Source organism: Saccopteryx leptura, chromosome 1, assembly GCF_036850995.1.
Source record: "Saccopteryx leptura isolate mSacLep1 chromosome 1, mSacLep1_pri_phased_curated, whole genome shotgun sequence".
NCBI classification, from domain to species: Eukaryota; Metazoa; Chordata; class Mammalia; order Chiroptera; family Emballonuridae; genus Saccopteryx; species Saccopteryx leptura.
In genome coordinates, this window is record NC_089503.1 from 237,783,302 (window position 1) to 237,810,128 (window position 26,827).

Below are 26,827 nucleotides of genomic sequence, written 5' to 3' on the forward strand. Positions count from 1 at the left end.
AAAACTAAGCCAAGTTCTACCCCGGAACTTAGGATCGGAGTAGCCATGGAGAAGGCTTTCAGCAGAGTCAGCGTCCTCGGGGGTCTGGACGAACGAGATGTGGAATCTGCAGCGAGGAATCGTGAGCGCTGGGGAGCCAGGCGCTTTGAAGGTCTTGCCGCGGAACGTAGCGGGTCTCCACCCGCTGTTCCAAATACAAACGGTCGGCGGGAGAAGCGCGCCCTGGCGCAGGCGTCCCGCCGCAGGGACTCGTTGCTGGCGGCTGGGCTCCTGTGGCAATCTCCGATTGCTTAGGCAGCCTCTCCTCCCCTTCGGAGCCCGTTTCTTTGCACGGCGCCTGCTGGGAGAGCCCGGGGGTGCTGGCGAGGTTGCCCCGCAGACTGGGCTGGTGTCCCCTCTCCCTGATGCCCTTACCGAGGCTCCGGGTGGGAGCGTAAGACCAGGTGTGTGTTTTCATCCTTTTAATTCAAGTGGAGGGAGGGGAGCCTTGGATGCGGCTTGCCTGTAACAACGAAGTAGGCAGTATCGTAGCAGCTCCTCCCCTGAGATCAAGTTGGATCCTTGGAGCTGAGGAGCGGTCCAGCTCCTCGGAAATGTTGTGGATGTGTTGCTTGCTTGCATTTCCCTGGTGTTTCAATATTTTCCCACTTTCCTGGAAGTCTATTGATTTTTCCCTCACTGTGAAAAAAACCCCAATCTTGACGTTTTGATTTCGGAATTATGACTATATTAAGCTGTTCTTCTAAAACTATTCAAACCTTTTAACAGTTTTATATATGAACACAGCAGTCTTGAGCTCTATACTTTGCCCCTTACTTCCTTTGGTTTATCCCCAATTTTCTCACTTTTTTCTTTCCCAGACCTTTCTCCCTATCACTTACAGCACTATTTCCCTGTCTTTGAACAGGGAAATGAACTTATTTTTTCCTCATATCTATTTCTCTATTTTTATACACGGTTTTAAGATAGTATCTAGCGATATGAGCTATGTCACAAATTTAACCATCAACCATCGTTACAGTGAGTGTAGTTATTTCATTCTGGACGAAAATCACTCTATTCAAGGCATTCCATTGTGAAGTATCATTTAATGACCTCCAACAGCAATGAGACTAAATATATTAAAAATTGAATTCAGAAAAAGAAAGAAAATAACTGAGTTCAGTTGGGCAGATCTGACTTGCAGAGAGAACTCTGCGGAAAGCTAGGAGGCAATATTGAGATCATCCTAATGATTAAAGCAGTGCTACAAGCTGAGTAATATCGCCTTTTTAAATTCCTTTGGTAAGGGATATAAAGTGTACCTTTTACCCATTTTAAAAGTTATTTTTCTTTTAGATTTTATTTATTGATTTTAGGGGGTGGTGGAAGGGGAGCAGGAAGCATCAACTCCTAGTAGTTGCTTCCCATATATGCCTTAAGCCCTAGAGTTTCTAACCAGCGACCTATCAGCATTCCAGGTCCCTACTTTATCTACTGTGCCACCACAGGTCAGGCTATAAGTTATTTTTCATCTCTGAAAGTACCATGTTAACATGTGCATAAGTCATAGAGTTACTTCTTTTCCATTTTAATGTTTAATTTTGTAATAGACTCAGTAAAGCTTTTCATGAAAATGTAGAGCAGTAACTAATTTTTTATAATATTTACCTTTTTTATCCCTTTTTTTTTTCTGTCCTGTTTTATTACTTATCTCTTTCACCTTTCAGATCCAAGCTGTACTTATATCTTCTTCTTCAAAATATTTATTCTGCTGGAACTGAAGAGGATGTGTTCCAGGGACATACTTTGTTGTCAGAAATTTTATTACCAGAGGTAGAAATAATGAGCCATTGATACATGTCTTAGAACTTCAGAGAAAGGAAAGATGGAAAGATACCATCCAGTGTTAAATGAATTTACATGTCTTAGAAAGATGAAATATACATCTGGAAGGATTAAAGGAAGTCTGTGGGACAAAGTACAATTGATATTAAAGTTATAGAATGTCTTAGGGGAAAAGTGCCCCCGGAAGAATTGTGTTAAGATAGATGAGTCTGGAAATTAAAACAAGCTCAGACCTACTGTACTTACCAATGACAATATCTAAGAATATATTCAATAACCTGTTCTTTGCCATGTTAATAAAGGAGAGCAGACTTGGTTCAGGAAGATGCTGTGTTTTTAAAAGGGAAAAGGGTTCAGAATTGGGTGGCTAGGGACTTAAACTAGAACGCTTACTAAATTTAATATTTTTCCCATTGTTAACCTTATTGCTTCTAGTTATGTACAGATAGAGAGGTGTGTAAGGAGATGATTTTTATCCTGGGCAACTGCCAGAAGGTTGAGTGGAGGGAAAGATCATACTCACTCTACTTCACCTGATGTATGAATTGTTCTGTTCTGTTTTTAATGTCAATGACTTCACTTTAAAGAAGCTTCATTCCAAGAGGATACATTACTCAAGGTATTGTGATATATTATTTTCCTTTTATGAAATGCCTATGGACAATTGCGAATAGATATTTGTAAGTGTGTTATTGAGATTTGCCTTTCTGGTTGACTAACTTATTATTTAGATAAACTATATCCCCTTTATATCTTCTAGCAAATGTTCTTAACTACTTTTTAAAATCTATTTATTTTATGAACCTCCTTAGGGAATAATCTTTGTTTAGAATCGAACAAAAGCCCTACCATTTGCAATAAAAAGAGTCATTTAAAAATATAATTCCATGATATTATTTCCTTTGGGATTTTAAAAAACTGAACCGTTTTATTTAAAATGTCAGGTATTTTTCATGTCTTTTGGTGCACACATATAAACATGTATTATTCTGTATGTGTGTTCGTTGGAGTTGTATTTCTGTCATAGGCCCTATGTATGTCAGCTTTAGTAGCTAGAGTCAATACATTTTCCATAGTAACTACTAATTTATCCGTTCACAGCGTTCTGTGAGTTTCAGATCTTTTATATCTTCACATTTTGTATTTCTTTCATAATTTCATAATAATTAAACATATTGAGTATCTTTTCACATGTTGACTTTTTGTAAAGTTCCTGTTTAGGTCTCTTCCCTATTTTTTTTTTACTGAGTTGTCTTTCTTTTTCTTAGTGCTTTGTAGGAATTTCTTTATATACTCTAGATATGAATCTTTTTGTTGGTTATATATATGACGCATCATCTTCCACTCTTTTTTTTTTTTTTTTTTTTTTTTTTAAATTTTTATTAATGTTAATGGGATGACATTAATAATTCAGGGTACATATATTCAAAGAAAAACATGTCTAAGTTATCTTGTCATTAAATTATGTTGCATACCCCTCGCCCAGAGTCAGATTGTCCTCCGTCACCCTCTATCTAGTTTTCTCTGTGCCCCTCCCCCTCCCCCTAAATCTCTCCCTCCCTCCCTCCTGCGTCCTCCCTCCCCCCACCCCTGGTAACCACCACACTCTTGTCCATGTCTCTTAGTCTCGTTTTTATGTTCCACCAATGTATGGAATCATGTAGTTCTTGTTTTTTTCTGATTTACTTATTTCACTCCGTATAATGTTATCAAGATCCCACCATTTTGCTATAAATGATCTAATGTCATCATTTCTTATGGCTGAGTAGTATTCCATAGTGTATATGTGCCACATCTTCTTTATCCAGTCTTCTATTGAAGGGCTTTTTGGTTGTTTCCATGTCTTGGCCACTGTGAACAATGCTGCTATGAACATGGGGCTACATGTGTCTTTACGTATCAATGATTCTGAGGTTTTGGGGTATATACCCAGTAGAGGGATTGCTGGGTCATAAGGTAGTTCTATTTGCAGTTTTTTGAGGAACCACCATACTTTCCTCCATAGTGGTTGTACTACTTTACATTCCCACCAACAGTGTATGAGGGTTCCTTTTTCTCCACAGCCTCTCCAACATTTGTTATTACCCGACTTGTTGATAATAGCTAATCTAACAGGGGTGAGGTGGTATCTCATTGTAGTTTTGATTTGCATTTCTCTAATAACTAATGAAGCTGAGCATCTTTTCATATATCTGTTGGCCATTTGTATTTCTTCCTGGGAGAAGTGTCTGTTCATGTCCTCTTCCCACCTTTTTATTGGATTGTTTGTTTGTTTGTTGTTGAGTTTTATGAGTTCTTTGTAAATTTTGGATATTAGGCCCTTATCTGAGCTGTCGTTTGAAAATATCAGTTCCCATTTAGTTGGCTGTCTGTTTATTTTGATATCAGTTTCTCTTGCTGAGCAAAAACTTCTTAGTCTGATGTAGTCCCATTCATTTATCTTTGCCTTCACTTCTCTTGCCATTGGAGTCAAGTTCATAAAATGTTCTTTAAAACCCAGATCCATGAGTTTAGTACCTATGTCTTCTTCTATGTACTTTATTGTTTCAGATATTATATTTAGGTCTTTGATCCATTTTGAATTAATTTTAGTACACGGGGACAGGCTGTAGTCGAGTTTCATTCTTTTGCATGTGGCTTTCCAGTTTTCCCAACACCATTTGTTGAAGAGGCTTTCTTTTCTCCATTTTGTGTTGTTGGCCCCTTTATCAAAGATTATTTGACCATATATATGTGGTTTTATTTCTGGGCTTTCTATTCTGTTCCATTGGTCTGAGTGTCTATTTTTCTGCCAATACCATGCAGTTTTGATTATTATGGCCCTATAATATAGTTTAAAGTCAGGTATTGTAATGCCCCCAGCTTCATTCTTTTTCCTTAGGATTGCTTTGGCTATTCGGGGTTTTTTATAGTTCCATATAAATCTGATGATTTTTTGTTCCATTTCTTTAAAAAAAGTCATAGGAATTTTGATGGGAATTGCGTTAAATTTATATATTACTTTGGGTAATATGGCCATTTTAATTATATTTATTCTTCCTATCCAAGAACAAGGAATATTTTTCCATCTCATTGTGTCTTTTTCTATTTCTCTTAGCAATGCCTTGTAGTTTTCTTTATATAGGTCCTTTACATTCTTTGTTATGTTTATTCCTAGGTATTTTATTTTTTTTGTTGCAAACGTGAAGGGGATTGTTTTTTTGAGTTCGTTTTCTAATATTTCATTGTTGGCATATAGAAATGCTATGGACTTCTGTATGTTAATTTTGTATCCTGCGACCTTACTGTATTGGTTTATTGTTTCTAGTAATCTTTTTGTGGAGTCCTTTGGGTTTTCGATGTATAGGATCATATCATCAGCAAAAAGTGATACCTTTACTTCTTCTTTTCCGATATGGATGCCTTTTATTTCTTTGTCTTGTCTGATTGCTCTGGCCAGCACTTCTAGCACCACGTTAAATAAGAGTGGACAGAGTGGACACCCCTGTCGTGTTCCTGATTTAAGTTGGAAAGTCCTCAGTTTTATGCCATTTAATATGATGTTGGCTGATGGTTTATCATATATGGCCTTTATTATGTTGAGATATTTTCCTTCTATACCCATTTTGTTGAGAGTCTTAAACATAAAATTGTGTTGTATTTTATCAAAAGCCTTTTCTGCATCTATTGATAAGATCATGTGGTTTTTGTTCTTTGTTTTGTTGATATGATGTATTACATTAACTGTTTTACGTATGTTGAACCATCCTTGAGATTCTGGGATGAATCCCACTTGATCATGGTGTATTATTTTTTTAATATGTTGTTGTATTCGATTTGCCAGTATTTTGTTTAGTATTTTAGCATCTGTATTCATTAGAGATATTGGTCTGTAGTTTTCTTTTTTTGTGCCATCCTTGCCAGGTTTTGGTATGAGGGTTATGTTGGCCTCATAAAATGTGTTTGGAAGTATTGCTTCTTCTTCAATTTTTTGGAAGACTTTGAGTAGAATAGGAACCAAGTCTTCTTTGAATGTTTGATAGAATTCACTAGTATAACCATCTGGACCTGGACTTTTATTTTTGGGGAGGTTTTTAATAGTTTTTTCTATTTCCTCCCTGCTGATTGGTCTGTTTAGGCTTTCTGCTTCTTCATGACTCAGTTTAGGAAGGTTGTATTGTTCTAGGAATTTATCCATTTCTTCTAGATTGTTGTATTTGGAGGCATATAGTTTTTCATAGTATTCTACAATAATTCTTTGTATATCTATTATGTCTGTGGTGATCTCTCCTCTTTCATTTTGGATTTTATTTATTTGAGTCCTGTGTCTTTTTTCCTTGGTGAGTCTTGCCAAGGGTTTGTCGATTTTGTTGATCTTTTCAAAGAACCAGCTCCTTGTTTTATTGATTTTTTCTATAGTTTTTCTGTTCTCTATTTCATTTATTTCTGCTCTGATTTTTATTATCTCCTTTCTTCGGCTGGTTTTGGGTTGTCTTTGTTCTTCTTTTTCTAGTTCCTTAAGGTGTGAAGTTAAGTGGTTTACTTCGGCTCTCTCTTGTTTGTTCATATAGGCCTGAAGTGATATGAACTTTCCTCTTATTACTGCTTTTGCTGCATCCCAGAGATTCTGATATGTCGTATTTTCATTTTCATTTGTTTGTATATATCTTTTGATCTCTGCGCTTATTTCTTCTTTGACCCATTCATTTTTTAAAAGTATGTTGTTTAATTTCCACAATTTTGTGGGTTTTTCCCCCTCTTTTTTACAGTTGAATTCTAGTTTCAAGGCTTTATGATCAGAGAATATGCTTGGCACAATTTCAATTTTTTTAAATTTGCTGATATTGTCTTTGTGGCCCAACATATGGTCAATTCTTGAGAATGTTCCATGTACACTAGAGAAAAATGTATACTCTGTCGCTTTGGGATGAAGTGTCCTGTAGATGTCTATCATATCCCGTTGTTCTAGTAATTCATTTAAGGCCACTATATCTTTATTGATTCTCTGTTTGGATGACCGATCTAGAGCTGTCAGCGGTGTATTGAGGTCTCCAAGTATGATTGTATTTTTGTCAGTTTTTGTTTTAAGGTCAATAAGTAGCTGTCTTATATATTTTGGTGCTCCTTGGTTTGGTGCATATATATTAAGGATTGTTATGTCTTCTTGATTCAGTGTCCCCTTAATCATTATGAAATGACCGTTTTTGTCTCTGAGTACTTTTTCTGTCTTGTAGTCAGCATTATTAGATATGAGTATTGCTACACCTGCTTTTTTTTGGGTGTTGTTTGCTTGGAGTATTGTTTTCCAGCCTTTCACTTTGAATTTGTTTTTATCCTTGTTGCTTAGATGAGTTTCTTGTAGGCAGCATATAGTTGGATTTTCTTTTTTAATCCATTCTGCTACTCTGTGTCTTTTTATTGGTAAGTTTAATCCATTTACATTTAGTGTAATTATTGACACTTGTGGGTTCCCTATTGCCATTTTATAAATTGCTTTCTGTTTGTTTTGTATCTTGTTTGATTCTTCTCTTTTGTTTTTCTATCATTTGTTTTTGTTTGTTTGTATTCCATACTTCTTTCCTCTGTTGTTACCTTTTTTAAGTCAAGTGTTTTTGTGGTGGTTTTTTCAAGGGTGGTTACCATTAAGTAATGAAAAGGGTACCTACCATATTCATTGTAGTACCCTTTCTTATGAATATTTCTGCGCTTCATCGTCCTTTGCTACTGTTAATCTTCATCTTTTCTCCCCTTTTTTTTTTCTTTTGTTGTCACAGTTTAAGTTTGGTTTTATTGTTTTCTTCGTGGAGCTGTTACTTGTGGTTATGTTTTCTTTTGTTCTTTGAATCTGGTTGGAAAACCCCCTTTAGTATTTCCTGGAGTGGGGGCTTTCTGATGATAAATTCTCTCATCTTTTCTGTATTTGTGAATATTTTTATATCTCCTTCGTACTTGAAGGATAGCTTTGATGGGTATAGAATTCTTGGCTGAAAGTTCCTCTCTTTCAGGGCTTTAAATATTGGGGTCCACTCTCTTCTAGCTTGTAGAGTTTCTGCTGAGAAATCTGATGATAATCTAATAGGCCTTCCTTTATATGTTGTATTCTTCTTTTCCCTGGCTGCCTTGAGAATTTTTTCTTTGTCATTGGTTTGTGTCATCTTCATTATGATGTGCCTTGGAGTGGGTTTGTTGTGGTTAAGAAAACTCGGTGTTCTGTTTGCTTCTTGAATTTGAGGCTTTAATTCTTTCCATAGGCTTGGGAAGTTCTCATCTATTATTTGTTTGAGTATATTCTCCATTCCATTTTCTTTCTCTTCTCCCTCTGATATACCTATTATTCTTATGTTATTCTTTCTGATGGAGTCAGACAATTCCTGTAGGGCTTTCTCGTTTTTTATTATTTTTGAGTCTCTTTCTTCTTCTCTCTGTTGTGCCTCAAGTTGCTTGTCTTCTATTTCACTGATCCTGTCTTCTATCTGGGCTGTTCTATTAGCTAAGCTTGCTACCTCGTTTTTCATCTCTTGAATTGAGTTTTTCATTTCTGTTTGATTTGCTTTTATAGTTTCAATTTCCTTGGTAATATATTCTTTGTGATCGTTGAGTTGTTTTCTGATTTCCCTAAATTGCCTTTCTGTGTTTTCTTGTATATCTCTGAGTATTTTTAAGATTTCTATTTTAAATTCTCTGTCATTTGGCTCCAAGGCTTCCAATATGTTAAGTCTTTTCTCCATAGATTTTTCCACATCAATTTGCGTTACCTCTCTGTCTTTTGTATCCATAATGTTCGATTTCCTCTTTCTTATTGGCATCTGAAGGTGGTCTTGAGGATAGTGTTAATTAGAATTAATAAAAAATAAAAAGGGAAAAAAAAAAAAAAAAAAAAAGGGAAAACACTCCACAAAATAAAAGTAATAATTTATTATTTCCCCCTTTTTTCTTTCTTCTCTTCCCCTCCTCTCACCTCCTTAGGGAAATATCGTGATGACCTGTGAATTATATTATGCTAAATGGAACAAAAACTGCCTATAATGGAGGGCCTGATTTGGGGTGAAGAGTTCAGGGGCAAAAAAGGGATTAGGGACCTACTAAATACAAAAACAAAAACAAAAACAAAAACAAAAACAAAAACAAAAAAAAAAAAAAAAAAAGAGAAAATCTTAGACAAGCATAAAATGATTTGCTTGTAAGTGATGGTCGACTAAGAGATTTAATGAGAGGGATGAGAGGGAAACAAAAAAGGAGAGAAAAACTACAATTAAAGAAGAAAAATATAAAAATAAAAATAATAAGTAAAAATCTGTTGTATTAAGTGGAGCGAAGACTAAATACAATGGAGACTTTGGGTTGGGAGGAATGCTAGTGAGTTAAAAAGCAATGTAAAAAGTGCCCAAAATGCCACAAAAACAAACAAATAACGAAAAACCAAGAACAAAAGCAGAAGAAGAAAAAAAAAGAACAGCAAAAAAAAAAAAAAAAAAAAAAAAAAACCCACAAAAACTTGAGTCCCAAATTAAATAATTTGTTCGTGATTGAGGCTTAAATGGGAGGAAAAGTAAAAGGAGAAAAGAAGAAATGAATAGAAAGGAAAAAATATGAGTAAGAGAGAAACGAAGGAAGAAAAAAAGGAAAGGAAAAAAAAAACAAAAGGGGAGAGAGTGAGAGTTAAGGGTTTTGGAGTGTAACCCTAAAGGAGAGTTAGGATGAAGAAAAGAAATAAAATGTAACACTCATGGGTAGTGTAGTTCAAGAAAAGGGTAGCATAAGATGGGCAGAGAGTAAAAGGACTGAGGTAGAAGAAATAGAAATAATAATAAAGGCAATAAAATAGAAGAAAGAAACCACAACAACAAAGAATTAGTGGAACCAGTTATAAAGTCTGTGGATTTTTCTTGATTTTGAGAGGTTAACTTCTTCCTTTTTTCTTTTCTCTCCCTCTTTCTGGTCGGTGACTCTATACCCCAGGATCTGCCCCTATGTCACTCTTAGGTAGGAATTTGCAGTTGATGGGATTCTATGGCAATGTCATATAATTGGCTTTAGTCTCGCTGGTAGTCAAGGCTTGTTGGCGTTTGTAGAGTCCAACAATGAGAGAGTTTGCTTTCCTGGAGTCTCTTTCCTAGTCTCCCCTTCCTGAATTAGCAGCTTGATGATCCAGCTATGAGGCTGCCACTGCTTCTGTCTGGGGAGAAAGAGGCTCAAAGAGCTGGGAAATCCCCACTCTATCCTCACTCAGCGCAAGGCTCTGGGTAAGGCTTTGGCAGTCAGAGCCTCCAGCGTAATCAGGTGGGGCTGGGAGTCAATTGTTGTCAAGGTGACTGTTCAGCGCCTATCATTCAGTTGGATCACTCAACCCAGGCTTTCCACACTTGGTAGCCTGTTTTGGCTGAAGCACTAGTCGCTGTTTGCTTTATGGATCTTAATATCTGCCAAGTCCCTCTTGTTAGGAATATCCCTGAATATGGAGGCTCTGTCAATCAGAAGTTGCCCCCGCCCCTTTAGCGAAAGGCACTGAAAAATATCACGCCTCTTGTCTTGGATCGCTGAACTGGGAGAGATCTTATCAATTAGAGCCCCGTGGGTGCGTAGATTTCGTGGGTTAAGCTAATTTCAGTGATTGGATCCGCAGCTGTGCTCCAGAGATCATTTCAGGCTGCCTGTTCCGCCCCTCCCCCAACGCTTGATTGTTAGCTTGAATGGCTGGGTGAGGTGCCCCGCCCGCGGAGAGAATCTCCTGACTAGGAAGGACAGCCTTGGCGCCCGCAGGGCACGGGGCGCCCTCGCGGTTTCTCAGCACGCCAGTGGACGGGGACCGGGCGCGCCCGCTGTTTCTTAGCACGCCAGTAGACGGGGACCGCGGCACGGGGGGTGCGCGCGGTTTCTCCGCACGCCAGTGGACGGGGACCGCGGCACGGGGGTGCGCGCGGTTTCTCCGCACGCCAGTGGACGGGACCTCGGCACGGGGGTGCGCGCGGTTTCTCAGCACGCCAGTGGACGGGGACCGGGCGCGTGCGCGCGGTTTCTCAGCACGCCAGTGGCCGGGGACCGCGGCACGGGGGTGCGCGCGGTTTCTCCGCACGCCAGTGGCCGGGGACCGCGGCACGGGGGTACGTGCGGTTTCTCAGCACACCAGTGGACGGGGCCTCTCTGGATCGCGGCACCGGGCGTGCGGTTTCTCGTCGCGCCAGTGGTCGGATCACGGCACGGGGGGCCGCGCGCAGCTTCTCAGGGTATGCTGGGATGGCCGCCAGTGCCCAGGCTGCCGTCCCCGAGTGCGGGCGGGCAGCTGCACGTGTGGGTTAACTCACCACAGGTGTACTCCGTCCTGGGCAACAGTCCCTCTGCTTTCAGTGTGTGTGTGGAAGTCCAGAATGCTCCGAGGATAATTTTTTCTGTTTCTAGTTGATAAATTTGTTGAGATTTTGGGGAGATCTGTCGGACGCGCTGCTCACGGCGCCATTTCCGTGACGTCTCTTCCACTCTTTTGATGAATGGAAATTGCTCATTTTAATGTGTTTAATTTTATTAGTCATAAGATAAGAAATCTTTCTGTCCCCAAAGCTCATGAAGATTCTTCTCTTCTGTGATCTCCAGGAAACCTGATTGTCTTATATTTTACATTTAGATCTTCAATAAACCTGATATTAATTTTGTGAAAGATGTGAGGTACCCTTTATATCAGGGGTTCAGGATTTATTTATTCCATCTGGATATTCAGTTGACAAAGTACCATTTATGGGAAAAGAACATCTTTACTCCAGGGCTACTCAGCATCAAGTTTGTCATAAATCTAGTGTCGATATATGCATGGTCTGTTTCTGCACTCTATTCTGTTCCATTGTTCTATTTGCGTATCTTTTCACTAATTCCAAATTTAACTTTATATTGCATCTTGATATCCAGTCGTTAAGTCCTCCAGTTTTGATCTTGATAGTTATTCTTTATCTTTTGAATTTCTATGTAAATTTTAGACTCAATTTGTTAATTTCCACCTAAGAAAAACAATAAGGATTTTTTGAGAGGGAGGATTAGAGAATGCATTAAGACTATAGATTAATATATTGTATCTTCCAATCTTGATCAAGGTGTATAACTCTTCTATTTAGGGCTACTTTAATATATATCAATAAGGTTTATTTTTTTGTTTTGAGGTCTTATACATCTTTTTTAAATTTGTTCATTTTTATGATTATTTATTGAGGCTATAGTAAATTATACATATGTAACTTTTAAACATTTTTTTAATTATTTGGGGAATACATGGAAATACAATTGATTTTTGTATATTGGCCTATCCAGCAACCTTGCTAAATTCACTTATTTCTTTTAAATTTTTTATATACAATTATGTTATCTGAATAATAACATTTTTCTTTCTTCTGTTTTAGTCTTTATCCTGTTTATTTCTTTTTCTTGTCCTTTTGTACCATCTACCACCTTTAACATAATGCTGAGTAGAAATGATCAGAGCTAATAAACTTGCCTTGTTCCCAATCTCAGGAAGAACATTGTCAATATTTCACTATTAAGTATGATGTTTGCAACAGATTTTTGTAGACAACCTTTATCAAATGCAGGCAGTTTCCTTCTATTTCTAATGTCCTAAGAATTATACAATGAATGGGTGTTGAATTTTATCATATGCCTGTTCTGCATGTATTGAAATGATTTTAAGATTTTTTTCTCCTTATTTGTTAATGTCTTGAGTTATACTGATTGATTTTTTTTCATTTTATACAGTGGATAATAATTTGATACTATTTTATTAATTTTATTCAAATTGTTTTAGCTCTGACCATTGGGAGCTATTTTATTTGGCTCCTGTGCCCTTTTGACATATCCCAATCAATGTCAGATTGGTTTGTTTGTTTTTGTGTGTACTTTCTTACTTTCTGGAACTACATAATGCGTCAGGTTCATCTTGCATATTTCCTGCCCCAATCCTACGACTGGCCATTTCTCCAGGGAGCCCTGGCTCCTTTTATTGGAGACTAGCATTACACACCAAGATCTGGATGCCATGTGTGCTCTTTGCTACTGGGGTGTCGTTGCTTTTAGTCACTTTCAGCTGGCAGAGAAAGGAAATATATGTGTGTATACTAAGCTGTCTATATCCACATGTCTATAAATATTTCAATATGAAACTATCTGGATCTATATTAAGCTACACATGAATTCATACTGACGTCTTTAACTAATCCATTAAGCATGGCTTATTCTAGTCTCCTACCCTCGTTCATCTGTAAATCTCACTCCAGCAGTAAGAAACCTGGCTCCTACTATTCAGCCATCCATTTATTTAATTGTTCAATTCCAGTATATATGTATGAAAGTATCAGAATTAACTCATATATACATGGGAAACAACTTTATAACTAGAGAACAGCTAAACCCAGGGAAGCAGAGAGGGAGTTGCCCAACTGAGCAAGTTATGTGTCAGAGAGGAGGGAAAGTAAAAAATCTAGGATTTAGCAGCTCCTTATATGAACTTTAAAATAATCATCCTGCCTGACCTGAGGTGGTGCAGTGGATAAAGCGTGGACCTGGAAACACTGACGTCGCCGGTTCGAAACCCTGGGCTTGCCTGGTCAAGGCACATATAGGAGTTGATGCTTTCTGCTCCTCCCCCCTTCTCTTTCTCTCTCCCTCCCTCCCTCCCTACTGCCCTCTCCCTCTCTCTCCTCTCTAAAATGAATAAATTTTAAAAATATCATCCTTATTTCAACACCCCCTGGCTTACCCCTTGCAGAACTATAAGGGGCCCTTCTATTCTGAACCTATTTTGCTGTTGTTGGCTTTCTCCTAAATAGACAGATGGAATTGGCCTGTCTCTGCTATGCTAGGTTGGTTATCATTCATCCATCTGCTTTCCGTCTTCCAAAATTTTGTTGATACCTTTAACTCTGTCATATGGACTCCCTCTAGCTCTGTTTGCCCTGGTGAGTATATATCGTTTTTAATAATTTACTTTTTAAGCAAAACATCTTATTGGCAACTCCATGAGGTCAGAGCCCTGGGAATAATGACTAAGTCTGTGCTACATCTCTGTCTCCATTTTTTACTGATTATTTTTTATGTGGCCTTGATAGGCATCTAAAATAATCATTGATGGAGATTATTTCAGGTTGATGTGTTTTCCCAAATGGTACTTTGTTGTTCAACATAAAGTGTTTCAGAGAGTATTATATATGAGACTATATATGAGACATATTATAAGAACTTGAATATAAGACAAACTTTTTTTTTTTTAATTTTTTTTTTTCTGTATTTTTCTGAAGCTGGAAACAGGGAGAGACAGTCAGACAGACTCCCGCATGCGCCCGACCGGGAGCCACCCGGCACGCCCACCAGGGGGCAACTCTCTGCCCACCAGGGGGCGATTCTCTGCCCCTCCGGGGCGTGGCTCTGTTGCCACCAGAGCCAGTCTAGCGCCTGGGGCAGAGACCGAGGAGCCATCCCAAGCGCCCGGGCCATCTTTGCTCCAGTGGAGCCTCCGCTGCAGGAGAGGAAGAGAGAGACAGAGAGGAAGGAGAGGGGGAGGGGTGGAGAAGCAGATGGGCGCTTCTCCTGTGTGCCCTGGCTGGGAATCGAACCTGGGACTTCTGCACGCCAGGCCGACGCTCTACCACTGAGCCAACCGGCCAGGGCTAAGACAAACTTTTTATAAGGAAAAAATATTGGGGGGAAATGTGCACCTTATATTCAAAAATATAAGATAGATACTAGGCAGTACTAGACCAGTAGGGAAGATAAGTTAGGGGAGAAGTAGCTAAGACAAGATAAGTATGGTGAGTGCCTATAGGAAATATGAACAAAATAGAATAGGAAAGCTTCAAAAATACAGACTTAACAGTGTTTTATGGATTTTTACTTTCAGGTGAAATATTTGATTATTTCAAAAGCTGGAGTTGAACGTCAGGTGAAATAATGGCAACAGGTGACTTAAAGAGAAGCTTACGAAACCTAGAACAAGCACTTCGCTCACTGAATTACCCTCAGGAGGTAGATTGTGTAGGGTAAGCTATAACATAAAGCTTATTTGTGGTCTTTTTGATATGATTTAATGCAGCGGTTCTCAACCTGTGGGTCACGACCTACAGATTGAGAACCGCTGATTTAATGTAATATCTGACATAGGGGGAAGTATCTAAATAGACTGATTTTGTCTGGGCGCCATTAAAATTTTCCTTGAAATAATTAAATTATTTTAGAAAGGAGGGAATTACAGGAGTTTGTTTGTTTCTAAGTATGAATTTTTAAAAGTACAACTCTAGATATTTAAAACATCTTCTGGAAGTAGCAGCACAATATACATCAGTATAAAGTCTGATCTCTACAACTTTTAAACTTGTAGAAACCTAATGAACTTATTACTTATATAACTTACCGCCCTTTTGCATTCAGTTGGGTAATATTTCTTTATGATTTAGAAGATTACACTTAATAGATTTCTCATTACAGCCTGTACCTTACCTGAAGATTATTAAGCTAACTCATATAACAGACATCACTTTGAACATTTCACTTTAGTTTCTACTTTCCAGATATGACTTAATTGCTTTTGTAGAATGTAGCAACATACATTTCTTCTATATTCTTGCCAATCTAATATGGTATTCCTTTCATCTTCTATCCTAATACATCTATTTCTTCTTACCTGGAATTATTCATTGATTTAATATTTCCCCCTCTAGGAAGCAAGCTGACATCTAGTACTTAGCTTTGTTCACCATAATATCCCCACATCTAGAATGATGCCTGGCATATATTAGAAGCTAATTAGACATTTACTCAGTGAGTGTCAAGGGACAAGTCAAGATTAACATGTTCAAGTTGTAGAGTAAGTCTTGGTTAAACCAACTACTGAGCAGAATCCTGGAGTAATGGGCTTTACATATCAAAATGGATGTTTTGACTGTGCACTAGGGAAAGTTAGCATCAAGAGATGACTGCAGGCCCTGGCCGGTTGGCTCAGTGGTAGAGCATCAGCCTGGCATGCAGGAGTCCTGGGTTTGATTCCCGGCCAGGGCACACAGGAGAAGCGCCCATCTGCTTCTCCACCCCTCCCCCCTCCTTCCTCTCTGTCTCTCTCTTCCCCTCCCGCTGCCGATGCTCCATTGGAGCAAAGTTGGCCCGAGCGCTGAGGACGGCTCTGTGGCCTCTGCCTCAGGCACTAGAATGGCTCTGGTCAAAACAGAGCAACACCCCAGATGGGCAGAGTATCCCCCCTGGTGGGCATGCCGGGTGGATCTTGCTTGGGTGCATACGGGAGTCTGTCTGACTGCCTCCCCGTTTCCAACTTCAGAAAAATACAAAAAAAAAAAAAAAAAAAAAAAAAAAGAGATGACTGCAAATGAAAGGCTAGTGAGGAGAGCAAGGGGAAAGGTGCATTCTGGTGACTGCTTTGAGACATTCCGTATGAGAAACAGAAAGTGTTCCATAGTGTGCTTCCATAGCATATGCCAATCCCATGTGGCTCCTCAAAAGAGGGAAATTTCTACTGTCTAGTCTGGCTGGGATTAACCAGTTTGAGTAGCCCAGTTTTCTTCTTACCACCTTAACCATCAACATTTTAAAAGACATTTTGTATGGGAATAATTCTAAAAGATACCGATTATTTTCCTTTCTCCTGCGTACACTATGAACATTTGATTTTCTTATTGACCCACAAGTGTCATTAAGAACAATGATTTTTAGGTCATTTGATAACACAGTAGTGTCTGCAGGGTCTGCTGAGGTAGGGAACGCTACTTGCTGCTGCTGCTTCAGGTTGCCACCCTCACACACACATTTCCATTCTTCCTGCTTTTCCCTATTTTTAATTTTATCTTGTGACCCGCTGGTTTTTGTTTTGTTGTTCCAGTTTTGCCTGTTCTTACTGATTCTAATCAAAGTCCATAGAAATTAGATAACCAAGATTTTTGACGTTGTTTTATATAAGAGATGTTAAATGAAGACCTGGCTGTCTTCTATTCATAATGTGCATAAAATAGGGACAGATTTTGCTGTTCAAAAGTATTTTTTGTTTCCCTTTTTTAAACTGTCTTACAGATAGACAAGCTTGCCAGAACAGTTTTCTCATTGGGTAAAATAATGTACCTGTAACCATAATGAGAAATATTTTATATTTGTCCTGAAAAACAAGTTGTAGCACAATCAACATATACTTGTTCTCTGCTTTTTTTTAATAGGGAGATTCATGTACATCCTGAATTTTGTGGAAAACGAATGCTTTATCCAAATGCATTATTAGTTCAGTTGAACAAATATAACTAGCTAATTGAACCAGTCTCTCCTGTGCTTTGTTGTGGGAGAACCTGTGAAATTAATGTGTATGGACAATTAGAAAATTCTGAGTATAAGACAGAGCATGAGGCATCAGATACCAGATAGCCTGAGAGTCATTCTGGGAGAGAGAAATATGCATCAGAACATTGAGGATGGCTTCATGGAAGCTTGAAATCTGACAAACGATGTATGAAGAATGAATAACAGGCAGAGAAAAGTAGGATACCTTTCTAGACTAGAGGAATTAGCATAATCTAATAAGGTACAGATTTCAAAGGGCTTGATACAGGGGGAAGATATTGATTAGCCTAGTTACAGTGTCCAGCCCTGTTTTCCTCATCTAGAACTTAATAATATTTTACCTGGGCAGTTTGTGGGAAGAAAGCACATGAGGTAAGGTACCAAGTGTTTGCAAGAGCAGAGAGTGTACTTGAGCACTGTAAGATGGTACATTTGTTTTATTAGAAGAATATGTACAAGATTTTCTATTGGTACTGAAGAGCTATCGTGTCTGAGCAAATGAATATTGGAATTTCATAGTAATTTCGCTAGGCTGCTTTAGCGTCGGGATGGAATCTAAAGGGTCTTGTGCATCACTTTATGATTATGGTTATTGTGTCGTTATAAATTATTGACAGTAATTCTTATGTTTCCCTGATTGTCCAACTTTGTGGAAGTATGCTTATTAAAAATCTTTTTCTTTTCCCCCCAACAGTTTGGTAAAGGGAGACACAGCGGCATCTTTGCCCATCATCAGCTATTGCCTTACCTCATATTCACCTCATGTAGCAGAGCTTCTCATAGAATCCAATGTGGAGCTCATAGCAAAGAATGACTTGCGCTTCATAGATACTTTCTATAAGGTATTTTTGAGTTTATGAAACTTTTAAATTTTTAGAAGTCATTGATGGTTTTTTAAGGTTAATGTTTTTGTAATAACATCTTAAGTATATGCAGCATATTTAGTTGACAGTATTTTCTTATGTATGTACCTCATCTAAATACAGTTCCTATTGCAATCAAAATGTAATTGAAGTTTGCTTTGTTTTATATTCTATTAAATATGACAACTGGTAAACATTTGTCATTGGGTGTCATTTTCCCTTTTTTATATCAAAGTTTAGTAAAAAATATTTTGCTGGCAGAAGTTAGAGAGGAATGTGGTTTTATTGAGTAAAGCTTGTGGTTCAAAGAATTATGAGTTAATTTAGTCTTAAGAAAGAACTCTAGCTTTGAGACTTTCTGTTCCTTGTGGTCTGGGACCATGTCTTATATCTACGCTAGCATGTATACTTGTATTATGTACACTGACCTTAATCTCATATCTGATTTTCAGAAAATCTACTTATTATCATTAATTTTTGCTCAAGCAAGCTAGTTTTGTTTTAACTACTTTTAAAAATGGTAAAACCCATTTATCATGTTGAAAAAAAATTTTTAAGTAGTAAGATGCACTTTATGAAATAGGAGCTTTTATTGTAGAGTCTCTGTTTAATCTTCCCTTTGTCTTTCACCCAGAAAACTTCTGTGGAAGCCTTAGAGGCACTTCTAAGAACTCTTAGAGTTCAAGGGTAGGTTTTGAAAAATTACTGGTCTAGCCTATTACTCTCATTTTACAAATGAGAAGTTAAAACTCAGAGGCCTCCTGACTTGTCTAAAAAACGTTTAGTGGAAGAATTGTGATCTCTTAGTACCTTTTAAATCAAAGACCACCCTGACCAGATGGGCATTTACTATTTTGGCTTTTTGAAAGAAACTGTTCCCAAGTTTTTGTTCATCTATTCCCTCTTTACAGCTTCTTCGTGATCACTTTAATTACAAACCAATCTTGACAAAAAAGCAGTTTCTCCAGTGTGGATTTGCGGAATGGAAAATTCAAATTATATGTGATATTTTGAATTGTGTGATGAAAAAGCATAAAGAATTGAGTAGTCTTGATAAGGTAATTTTCTTAATAGATTTTAACTTATGCCAAATGGCCAGTATTTTAATGTATAAGATCAATACCCTGACAGCAAACTAATACCTAGTATATAGTTACTACATTATTCCCAGATTTGTGTAACCTTCTAATACCTGGTGTTTGCTTAAAATACTAGTCACTTATAATTTACACATTAGTAACGTGGAGCTACACCTCCTAACCTAACAGTTCAAACAGTACATTTTCATCACTCCTTTTCAAAAGACATATAGTTTCATAGTCTCATTATTTGACAGTCATATCTCATATATAAAAATTTAAATTATAATAGAGTATAAATATACATCATGCTTTCACATAGCTTTTTACATCTTAATACTTTTTTCTTAAGACTTCATCACAACAAAGAAAGAAGATCAATTTTGTTAAGTCAGAACCTTCTTCATCAAGCAGTGAGACAACTTCTACAGAACCTGTTGGCATTGACATCACCAGCAGGTTTATGACTTCCGGAAAGGTACAAAAATGTATTGTTAAGGCTACTGATCTAATTAATCCAACACATAAGGTTCACTGTTCTAACTACCAGCGGCTAAAACATTCTAGTTAGATATTGTACTATAAAGATTTTTAAACAATGCGTATCATATGTTATCTAGGGAATATTTCAAAAGTTATAAGAAGAGCATAGAAATCTAGAATTGAACAAAACTTTCTCTTTATATTTCTAATTCCTGTTGCTGCCTTATTTCCTAGATAGAGTAGCAATGATTTAGGAAGGTTATACCATGTGCTCATGAACATTTACTCCTAATTATGTATTTAGTCTTCCTGAAACATGGAAACATACCAAGAGCACACTGTTAGTTATAGGTTATGATGATTCATTTACCTGTGTTCATATTTCTCTATCAGGAACATGAACTATCCAGTGATTGATAGTTCCCAAGCCTGTAATCTGGTTTTGGGTTAGGATTTTGAATATCTTCTCTTTGTTGATATCTTCCCGCCCGTGTCTGCTTTGAGCACGTGTGGCTGAATGAGTCCTGTATAAATACATAGCTTGACCTAATCCTTATGCTCAGGACTTTCCCTTTGTCACTATTAATTTTGAATTGTCAGCTGAAGGTCTGTCTGATATTTTATGGATCGTTTAATTTAAAAAAAAATTGTAATGAGTACTATTCATGGAACAATTTCTTGATTATTTATATGCAAATTATATGGTATCCTTTTTATGATGAAATTATTTTTTAAATAATTTTTCATTATCGAACATTTCAAATATTTACAAAAGTAATTCCCAATTTCAGCAACTTATCAACTCTTTGCTAATCTGGTTTTATCTTTATTATAACCACTTTTCCCAACATCTTTTCCCCAAATCTGAAACAATTTGAAACAAATCCCAGACATAATTGAAGAGATATTTTATTATTTTTTTTAATATATGTTTTAAAAGATCATATCCACAGTTTCATCATCACACATTAAATCTTAATATTAATAGCTTAATTAATGTTTGATATATAAATTATATGTGGTAATTCAAGCTCTTATAAATCTTAAAGGGAAGATAAGATGTTATTTTGCCAAGTTACTAAGTGTATGCTTAAAATAATTGTGTGAGGGAGACTGAAACAGCTCTGGCATATTTTTTGCTGTGCAGAAGAAAGCTGTGGTGATCCGTCACCTCTATAATGCAGATGATATTAACGTACCTGAAGATACCTTCAGTACAGTAACAGATGTTAAAGAAATATTTGCTGCGTCTGACTTAAAGGATACTGAAATAAAGATTCCTGAAGAAAAGGTTCCTGAAATCAAGTCTGAGCAACAAGTAAGAATTTTGGACTTCTTTAACAGATGCCAGTATCTTTTACTTGGACGTACGTGATTACTTTTGCGTCTATACTTTAGACTATCTCTAGCCTTTTGAATCATGACATGTTATCTTTGTTACCATGACTTAAGAATCTGTTTTACTGAATATAACTTGACAGATATTATTTACTGCCTATGTTCAGGGTACTGGGCTAGGTATTATAGGTAATGCAGGGATGAATAAGACATAGTACTTGTCAAGGAATTTATAGTTTAATGAGATACAGAGATATACTGCTTCGTACAGTGAAGGTTCTCTATCACCTATTCCCTATATTGATGAATGGAAAAAATTGGTACACTACTGCCTTCTCATTTTTCTTTTTGGGCCCTTGCTGTCCTTTTCTCACTTAGAGTACCTTTTCTGTTGCTGTTTTGCCACAGACCCTATTATAATGTCTAATCTTTTTTTTTAATATTTACTTATTTTTTGTATTTTTCTGAAGTTGGAAACGGGGAGGCAGTCAGACAGACTCCCACATGCGCCCGACCGGGATCCACCCGGCATGCCCACCAGGGGGCGATGCTCTGCCCATCTGGGGCGTTGCTCTGTTGCAACCAGAGCCATTCTAGCGCCTGAGGCAGAGGCCATGGAGCCATCCTCAGCGCCCGGGCCAACTTTGCTCCAATGGAGCGTTGGCTGCAGGAGGGGAAGAGAGAGACAGAGAGGAAGGAGAGGGGGAGGGGTGGAGAAGCAGATGGGCGCTTCTCCTGTGTGCCCTGGCCGGGAATCGAACCCGGGACTCCTGCACACCAGGCCGACACTCTACCACTGAGCCAACCGGCCAGGGCCTATAATGTCTAATCTTTACTGCTTCTGCTAAACTTTTTTTTTTCTATCTTCTGTATCTTGTGACATCTATACATCTTAGTATATAGTTGGCATTTATAAAAACTTTCAGATGGCCATTAGGCTTATTTCCTATTTATAGCAAACTGAACAGTTTCATTGTCGTTTCTTGGTTATTCCTCTTAGCTTTGTGCTTAGTGTTATGAGAAACTAGCTAGTGACAGTTTTATTGTACTACACAGTGTTGTTCTAAAGAGCCTTATGAAAGTTAACTTATATAATCCTCACAAGATCCATATGAAGTAGGAACTGGTTTGGTATTTTGTTTGGTTTGGTTTGGTTTTGATAAGAAAATGGAAGCATCAATGTTATACACATGACATAAGTGTCCAAGCAGTGTGCCTGCAGAGGTAGCAGTCTCCACTCCCATGCTCTATTGCCTGTTGTCCCCACTGAAATAACACAACGGAAATGGGAATACGTTGACCTCAAAGGCATTGCAGTTTGTGTAATATTATTTGGAATCTTTCTAATCATTTTAGGATGTGAAAGTTAATTCTGAGATTACTGCACTACAGACAAGGCTTGCTGAATGCCAGGAAAAGCTTGAGAAACTGACTCAGATAGAGAGTAGATTAGACTCCTTGGAAGAAAAAATGAAAGGAAAAGTGATGGTAAACGAAAAAACCTGGACTCATCTTCTAAGTCGCGTCACTCTTCTTGAAACAGAATTGCTTTTGTCCAAAAAGGTATTTTCTTTCCTTAACATTTTTAAGCTATGTCAACTACAATGAAGTTGTTATTTATTATTGTGTGTGCAATCCTTTGGAATGCTAGTAAGAGAATATTTAGGTAACGGGAAGATGTTTGGTGTCAGTGAAGTCCTATTCATATACAGCCTGTTTTATTGCTCTTGTCATATTATTGTTTTTATCTTCATCAAATAAGATAATCTGACAAACCTATATATTGAACTGTGCGAGCTATTTGATACTTGAAGTATTTAAAATGCGGTAAAAAACTGTTTGTTTAAGAAAAGCTTGGAATTATTTTATGTCCTACAATAGTGCAAATGGTCTGTTTACAGAGTGAAGAAAAGTTGGCAGAAGAAGGAAAATTAAAATTTGAACTCCCTTTTCCCAATCATTTACTTCAATCAAATTATGAATTTTAGAGACAGTTACCAAATTTGCCATTGCCTTATCAAATCTGATAAATTGTTTCTTGATTTACTCAGGATTTCCATTTCTGGTCTTAGTCTAACTTTCCTTTCTAAAAAGTACAGGTAGTAGATTCAAGAAGGTTACAATCTAATTCCACATTTAAAAGATTTCTTATACATAGGGATATTTATGTCTTTATAAATTAAATACTTAAAATGTTTAAATATTTATCATGTCATCTTTATATTTCATTATCACCGATATTAATATCAGATAAGAACAGTTTTCTTTTTATTTCATTCTAAATATTCAACTATATTATTCCAGAATGATGACTACATAGACTATAATAAAATGAGTGAAGACTATTCTTCTAGTAGTGACGTGGATATTCTGAAATCTGGTAAGTTCTTATGATAGTAGGATTGATGGAATAGTTAAGAGTTTAGAAAAATAATTTTTATAGATATTTGATAATTTTAATATTCCTCAGCCTTATATTGTAGAAACTGCAAAGCTCCTAGGAACAAAGAAAATATTGAATTTACAGACTACTGAAGCAAAGGATTGCTAAAGAAGCCAGCTAACATATCATATTTGACATAGTCGTTGCATAAATCCTAGTGTACAAAATCAACTTTTACAGATGTTTTACCCTTTTAATTGCTAAGTGCAGTAGAATAATAAAAATGGATCTCCAATTTTCTAATTTAAACTTTAGTAGCTTTGCATAAATAATACATGGACCATGAAAAGATGCATTGGTCAGCCTACAGCCTGCTAAGAGTGGGATGTAGCTGGTCTTCAAAGTTGGGCCATGCGATCTTAACCTTGAAGCTCAGATAATTAGATCAGGAGGAGACACTTAATCCAAGAACACCAATACAGAAGGTGCAAATCATTTTGTTCTCCTTGGAAATCTGGAATTAGATCACCAAGGATAATACATCAGATGACATTAATCTGGACTGGGCATTTTGTCCAAGTTCACGCTGATCAGTAAGCAGAGGAATAGAGCAAAAATAGGCAAGAGAAGTAACAAAAGACACTGGCTCTATGAATGGTGGAAGTAAAAGTCTTTTTAGTTGTTTCCGTCCTCACGTGGTAATACTTTTTGTTCCCTAATTGACGTTGTCTGTCTTACAGTAAAACTGTTTAAACAAGTGTTTAATTTTTTTTAGCTTTGTTTTTTTTCGGCCAAATGGTCCTCAGACCTGTTGATTGATTTGACAGGACCATGTTTTGTCTGTGATGTTCTGTCATTGATTCAGTTGTAGGGAAGATGTACCATGAGTTAGTAGCTTATATTTAAAAATAAATGAACTTGCCTATTTATTCAATTGATTGCTATTATGATAAAGATATATTGCCTTTTGTAATTATTATTGGCCAGTTTTTAACATCTAGGTCTTTACATGTAGGTTATTATCTTAGAAGGATATTAAAAACATCTATAAAGCAGTAACCATTTTATATTAAAATGTTTTATTTTTACTTCATATACAGTACATACAATTTTTTGATATTTGACTCCACTATGAGAGGAGAAGGTAACCTAAAAATGAATTTCTCCACAGATAGAAAAGGCCAAGAGAGGGAGGCAAGCATTCCTCTGTCCCCTGGTTATAGTACTGTATCAATAGATTCAACTCCCAGAACCTCCACTGTTAATTACTGTGGTTTGAAAGAGATTTCAGAGGTAAGAAAAACTGGCAACTGCTTAGATCATTTTCTTTCTAGGATCAGGAGACCAAGCAAGCATTCGATTTAGTTGCCGATATGATGGGCAAAAAATATATAGTGAAACTACATAAATTTTAATCTCATAAAAGTTTTTTGTGATAAGTAAACAGCACTTCATGCAATGTTCTAGTCTGTGTTTTATATGTTCATGGTCCATCTTTAATGATGTTTTACTTTGAGAAATTGCCTAAATTTGTCACTTTTTAAATTAAAGGAAACAACAATCCAGAAAATGGAAAGGATGAAAAAAATGTAAGTAACAGAAAGGGGCAACAGAAATTTATTTCTCTGCAGGGAATTGTATTGGATTACAGTATATATAGAATGTGCATATGTGTTTCAAACCTTAAAGGTCTCTCGATCAGGTGTGGAATTTCCTTCAGGACTCAAGTGGATAATAAATCCATCTATAGTTATGTGTTTGTGAGATGAGTCACTGTTTTGATTTCCAGAGAGTGATATAAAACATTGTTAATGGAATTAATTGTGGATTAAAGAGTGCGGAGATATTTTTGGTTGATAGTTAATCAAGAAGATGATCTATTTTTGCTAACTAATTTATCAACCTATTAAATAATATACAGAGATCAATGGTTTGGGGACATTTTAAGCATTGTTAAAGTATGGCTAGTGTTTTCAGATTATTGATAAGGTAATACTTAAAATGATACTTATTTCTAAAGAGCAGTTGAAAGGAAATATGAACTTGTGTTTAAGTTATTTAGGTAGCCTCCTCTAAAAAGAGATACTATTTTATGAAATTTGAAAAGTACTGAAATAACTTATGCTCCAGGAAATAAAGACTACTAATTGACTAGTTGGTATTCCTTCCTTCTGGTCATAGTATACTTAATGTATTAACAGTAACTATACCTATAAATAAGAAAGACACTGATATTTATTTTAGACTCAAGAACATAATTTTAACAACTTAAAGCCTATGCCTCATTATATTTATTTACTTAATGTATTACTTATTTATTATTTTTCAGGTTTGAAGAAACTGCAGAGTTACTGAAAGGTTCAAATCATTAATTATAGATTTTTTTTACATAAACTTTTCCAGGACTTTGGCTACTGTACATGCTGTCTCAGATTTTAAGAATTCTCTATAAATTTTAATATCTGCAACATTTTTATTAAGAATTTTAATTCTACTTGGTATATGAGCTTTTTCATTCAACATTGAATAAATACTTAAATATTTTTGTGCTGTGATTATATGCCTTTACTTTTCTTCAGAAAACTTATGTGCCAGTACATTTCTTTTATAGAGTGAAGTCATTAAGCAACATATTTTTGTGTTGACATTTGTTGGCAGTGTGCTAAGTAATGTGTTTTTTAAAGTACAGGCTTCAGGACCATAGTTTACATCCTGTTGGAAACACTCCAACTGGGACTTGCGTATTGTACCCAGGAGGATGTCGTACATACCATTTTGCCATCTGTACTGACGAGTATGTCGTAAGGAAAAGCTAAAAATGCTCATTGAAAATCAAATAAAGCACAAATACAGTGTTTTCATGCCTGCTGAAAAAGCAACAACATATTTTCAGTTAACGTTGAAAAAGTAAGTATATGATTCCCCTTTTGTATTTAGCTGCAGGTCGGAAAGTTCAGTGAACAACGTGTTGAGTATTTTAGTGTTCTATTCTGTGACACATTTTAAGACCAGCAGCACAGACACAGATGGTGGCCGTCCAGAATTACAAAGTACACAGGGAGGTGTTTTCTTTTGTTTTTTTTTTTTTTCAGGTGATGGGAAGTAATATATTTTTCTGAAAAGAGAAAAAGTTTTAGATAAAATTAAACCAAGAGAAAAAAATAAATTTACTTTAAATAACTAAGTTGATTATTACTATTTTTAACTTTATAAATAAAAATGTAATTGCCCTGGGTAATCTTCAAGGAAATTGGTTCTGTTATGTGGAAGGATAAAGGAGAGTGCTTTTTTTATTATTATTATTTAGTTCATCTGGTTATATATTATTTACATATGTTTATGTTATCTATATATGAATAATTTGAAATTTGTCACATATGAAACAATATTAAGTTAAAATTCTAAGTAAAAATGACTTTTAAAAAAGCATTTTTAGTAAATGCGTGCTTAGTCATTTGACTTTAAAATTATGAACTTTTGAAGTTATAAAATCTTGTGTGTAGTCGAGTTTCAGTAAATATTTCTAGAACAAATTCAGTTAGCTTTATATCTTCAATTACAAAAAAATTATT

General features: G+C 36.5%; 1 protein-coding gene across 6 annotated transcripts; it reads left to right on the forward strand.

Moving 5' to 3' along the window:
• The first annotated feature begins 143 nt into the window (after positions 1-143).
• On the forward strand, positions 144-26,527 carry CEP44 (centrosomal protein 44). Of its 6 annotated transcripts, none has more exons than XM_066360939.1 (13): positions 144-443; positions 1,710-1,815; positions 2,415-2,446; positions 14,678-14,816; positions 17,804-17,951; positions 18,884-19,030; positions 19,404-19,529; positions 20,682-20,852; positions 22,229-22,435; positions 23,177-23,252; positions 24,427-24,548; positions 24,807-24,844; positions 25,585-26,527. In XM_066360939.1, exons 4-13 carry the CDS (start codon positions 14,728-14,730, stop codon positions 25,625-25,627), a joined length of 1,167 nt encoding a protein of 388 aa, XP_066217036.1. In that variant the 5' UTR covers positions 144-443; positions 1,710-1,815; positions 2,415-2,446; positions 14,678-14,727; the 3' UTR covers positions 25,628-26,527. The 6 variants fall into 6 exon arrangements, with proteins under 6 accessions (XP_066217036.1, XP_066217037.1, XP_066217034.1 ...); XM_066360940.1 differs by having other exon boundaries at positions 2,418-2,446; XM_066360937.1 differs by lacking the exon at positions 1,710-1,815.
• The last annotated feature ends 300 nt before the right edge of the window (positions 26,528-26,827 follow it).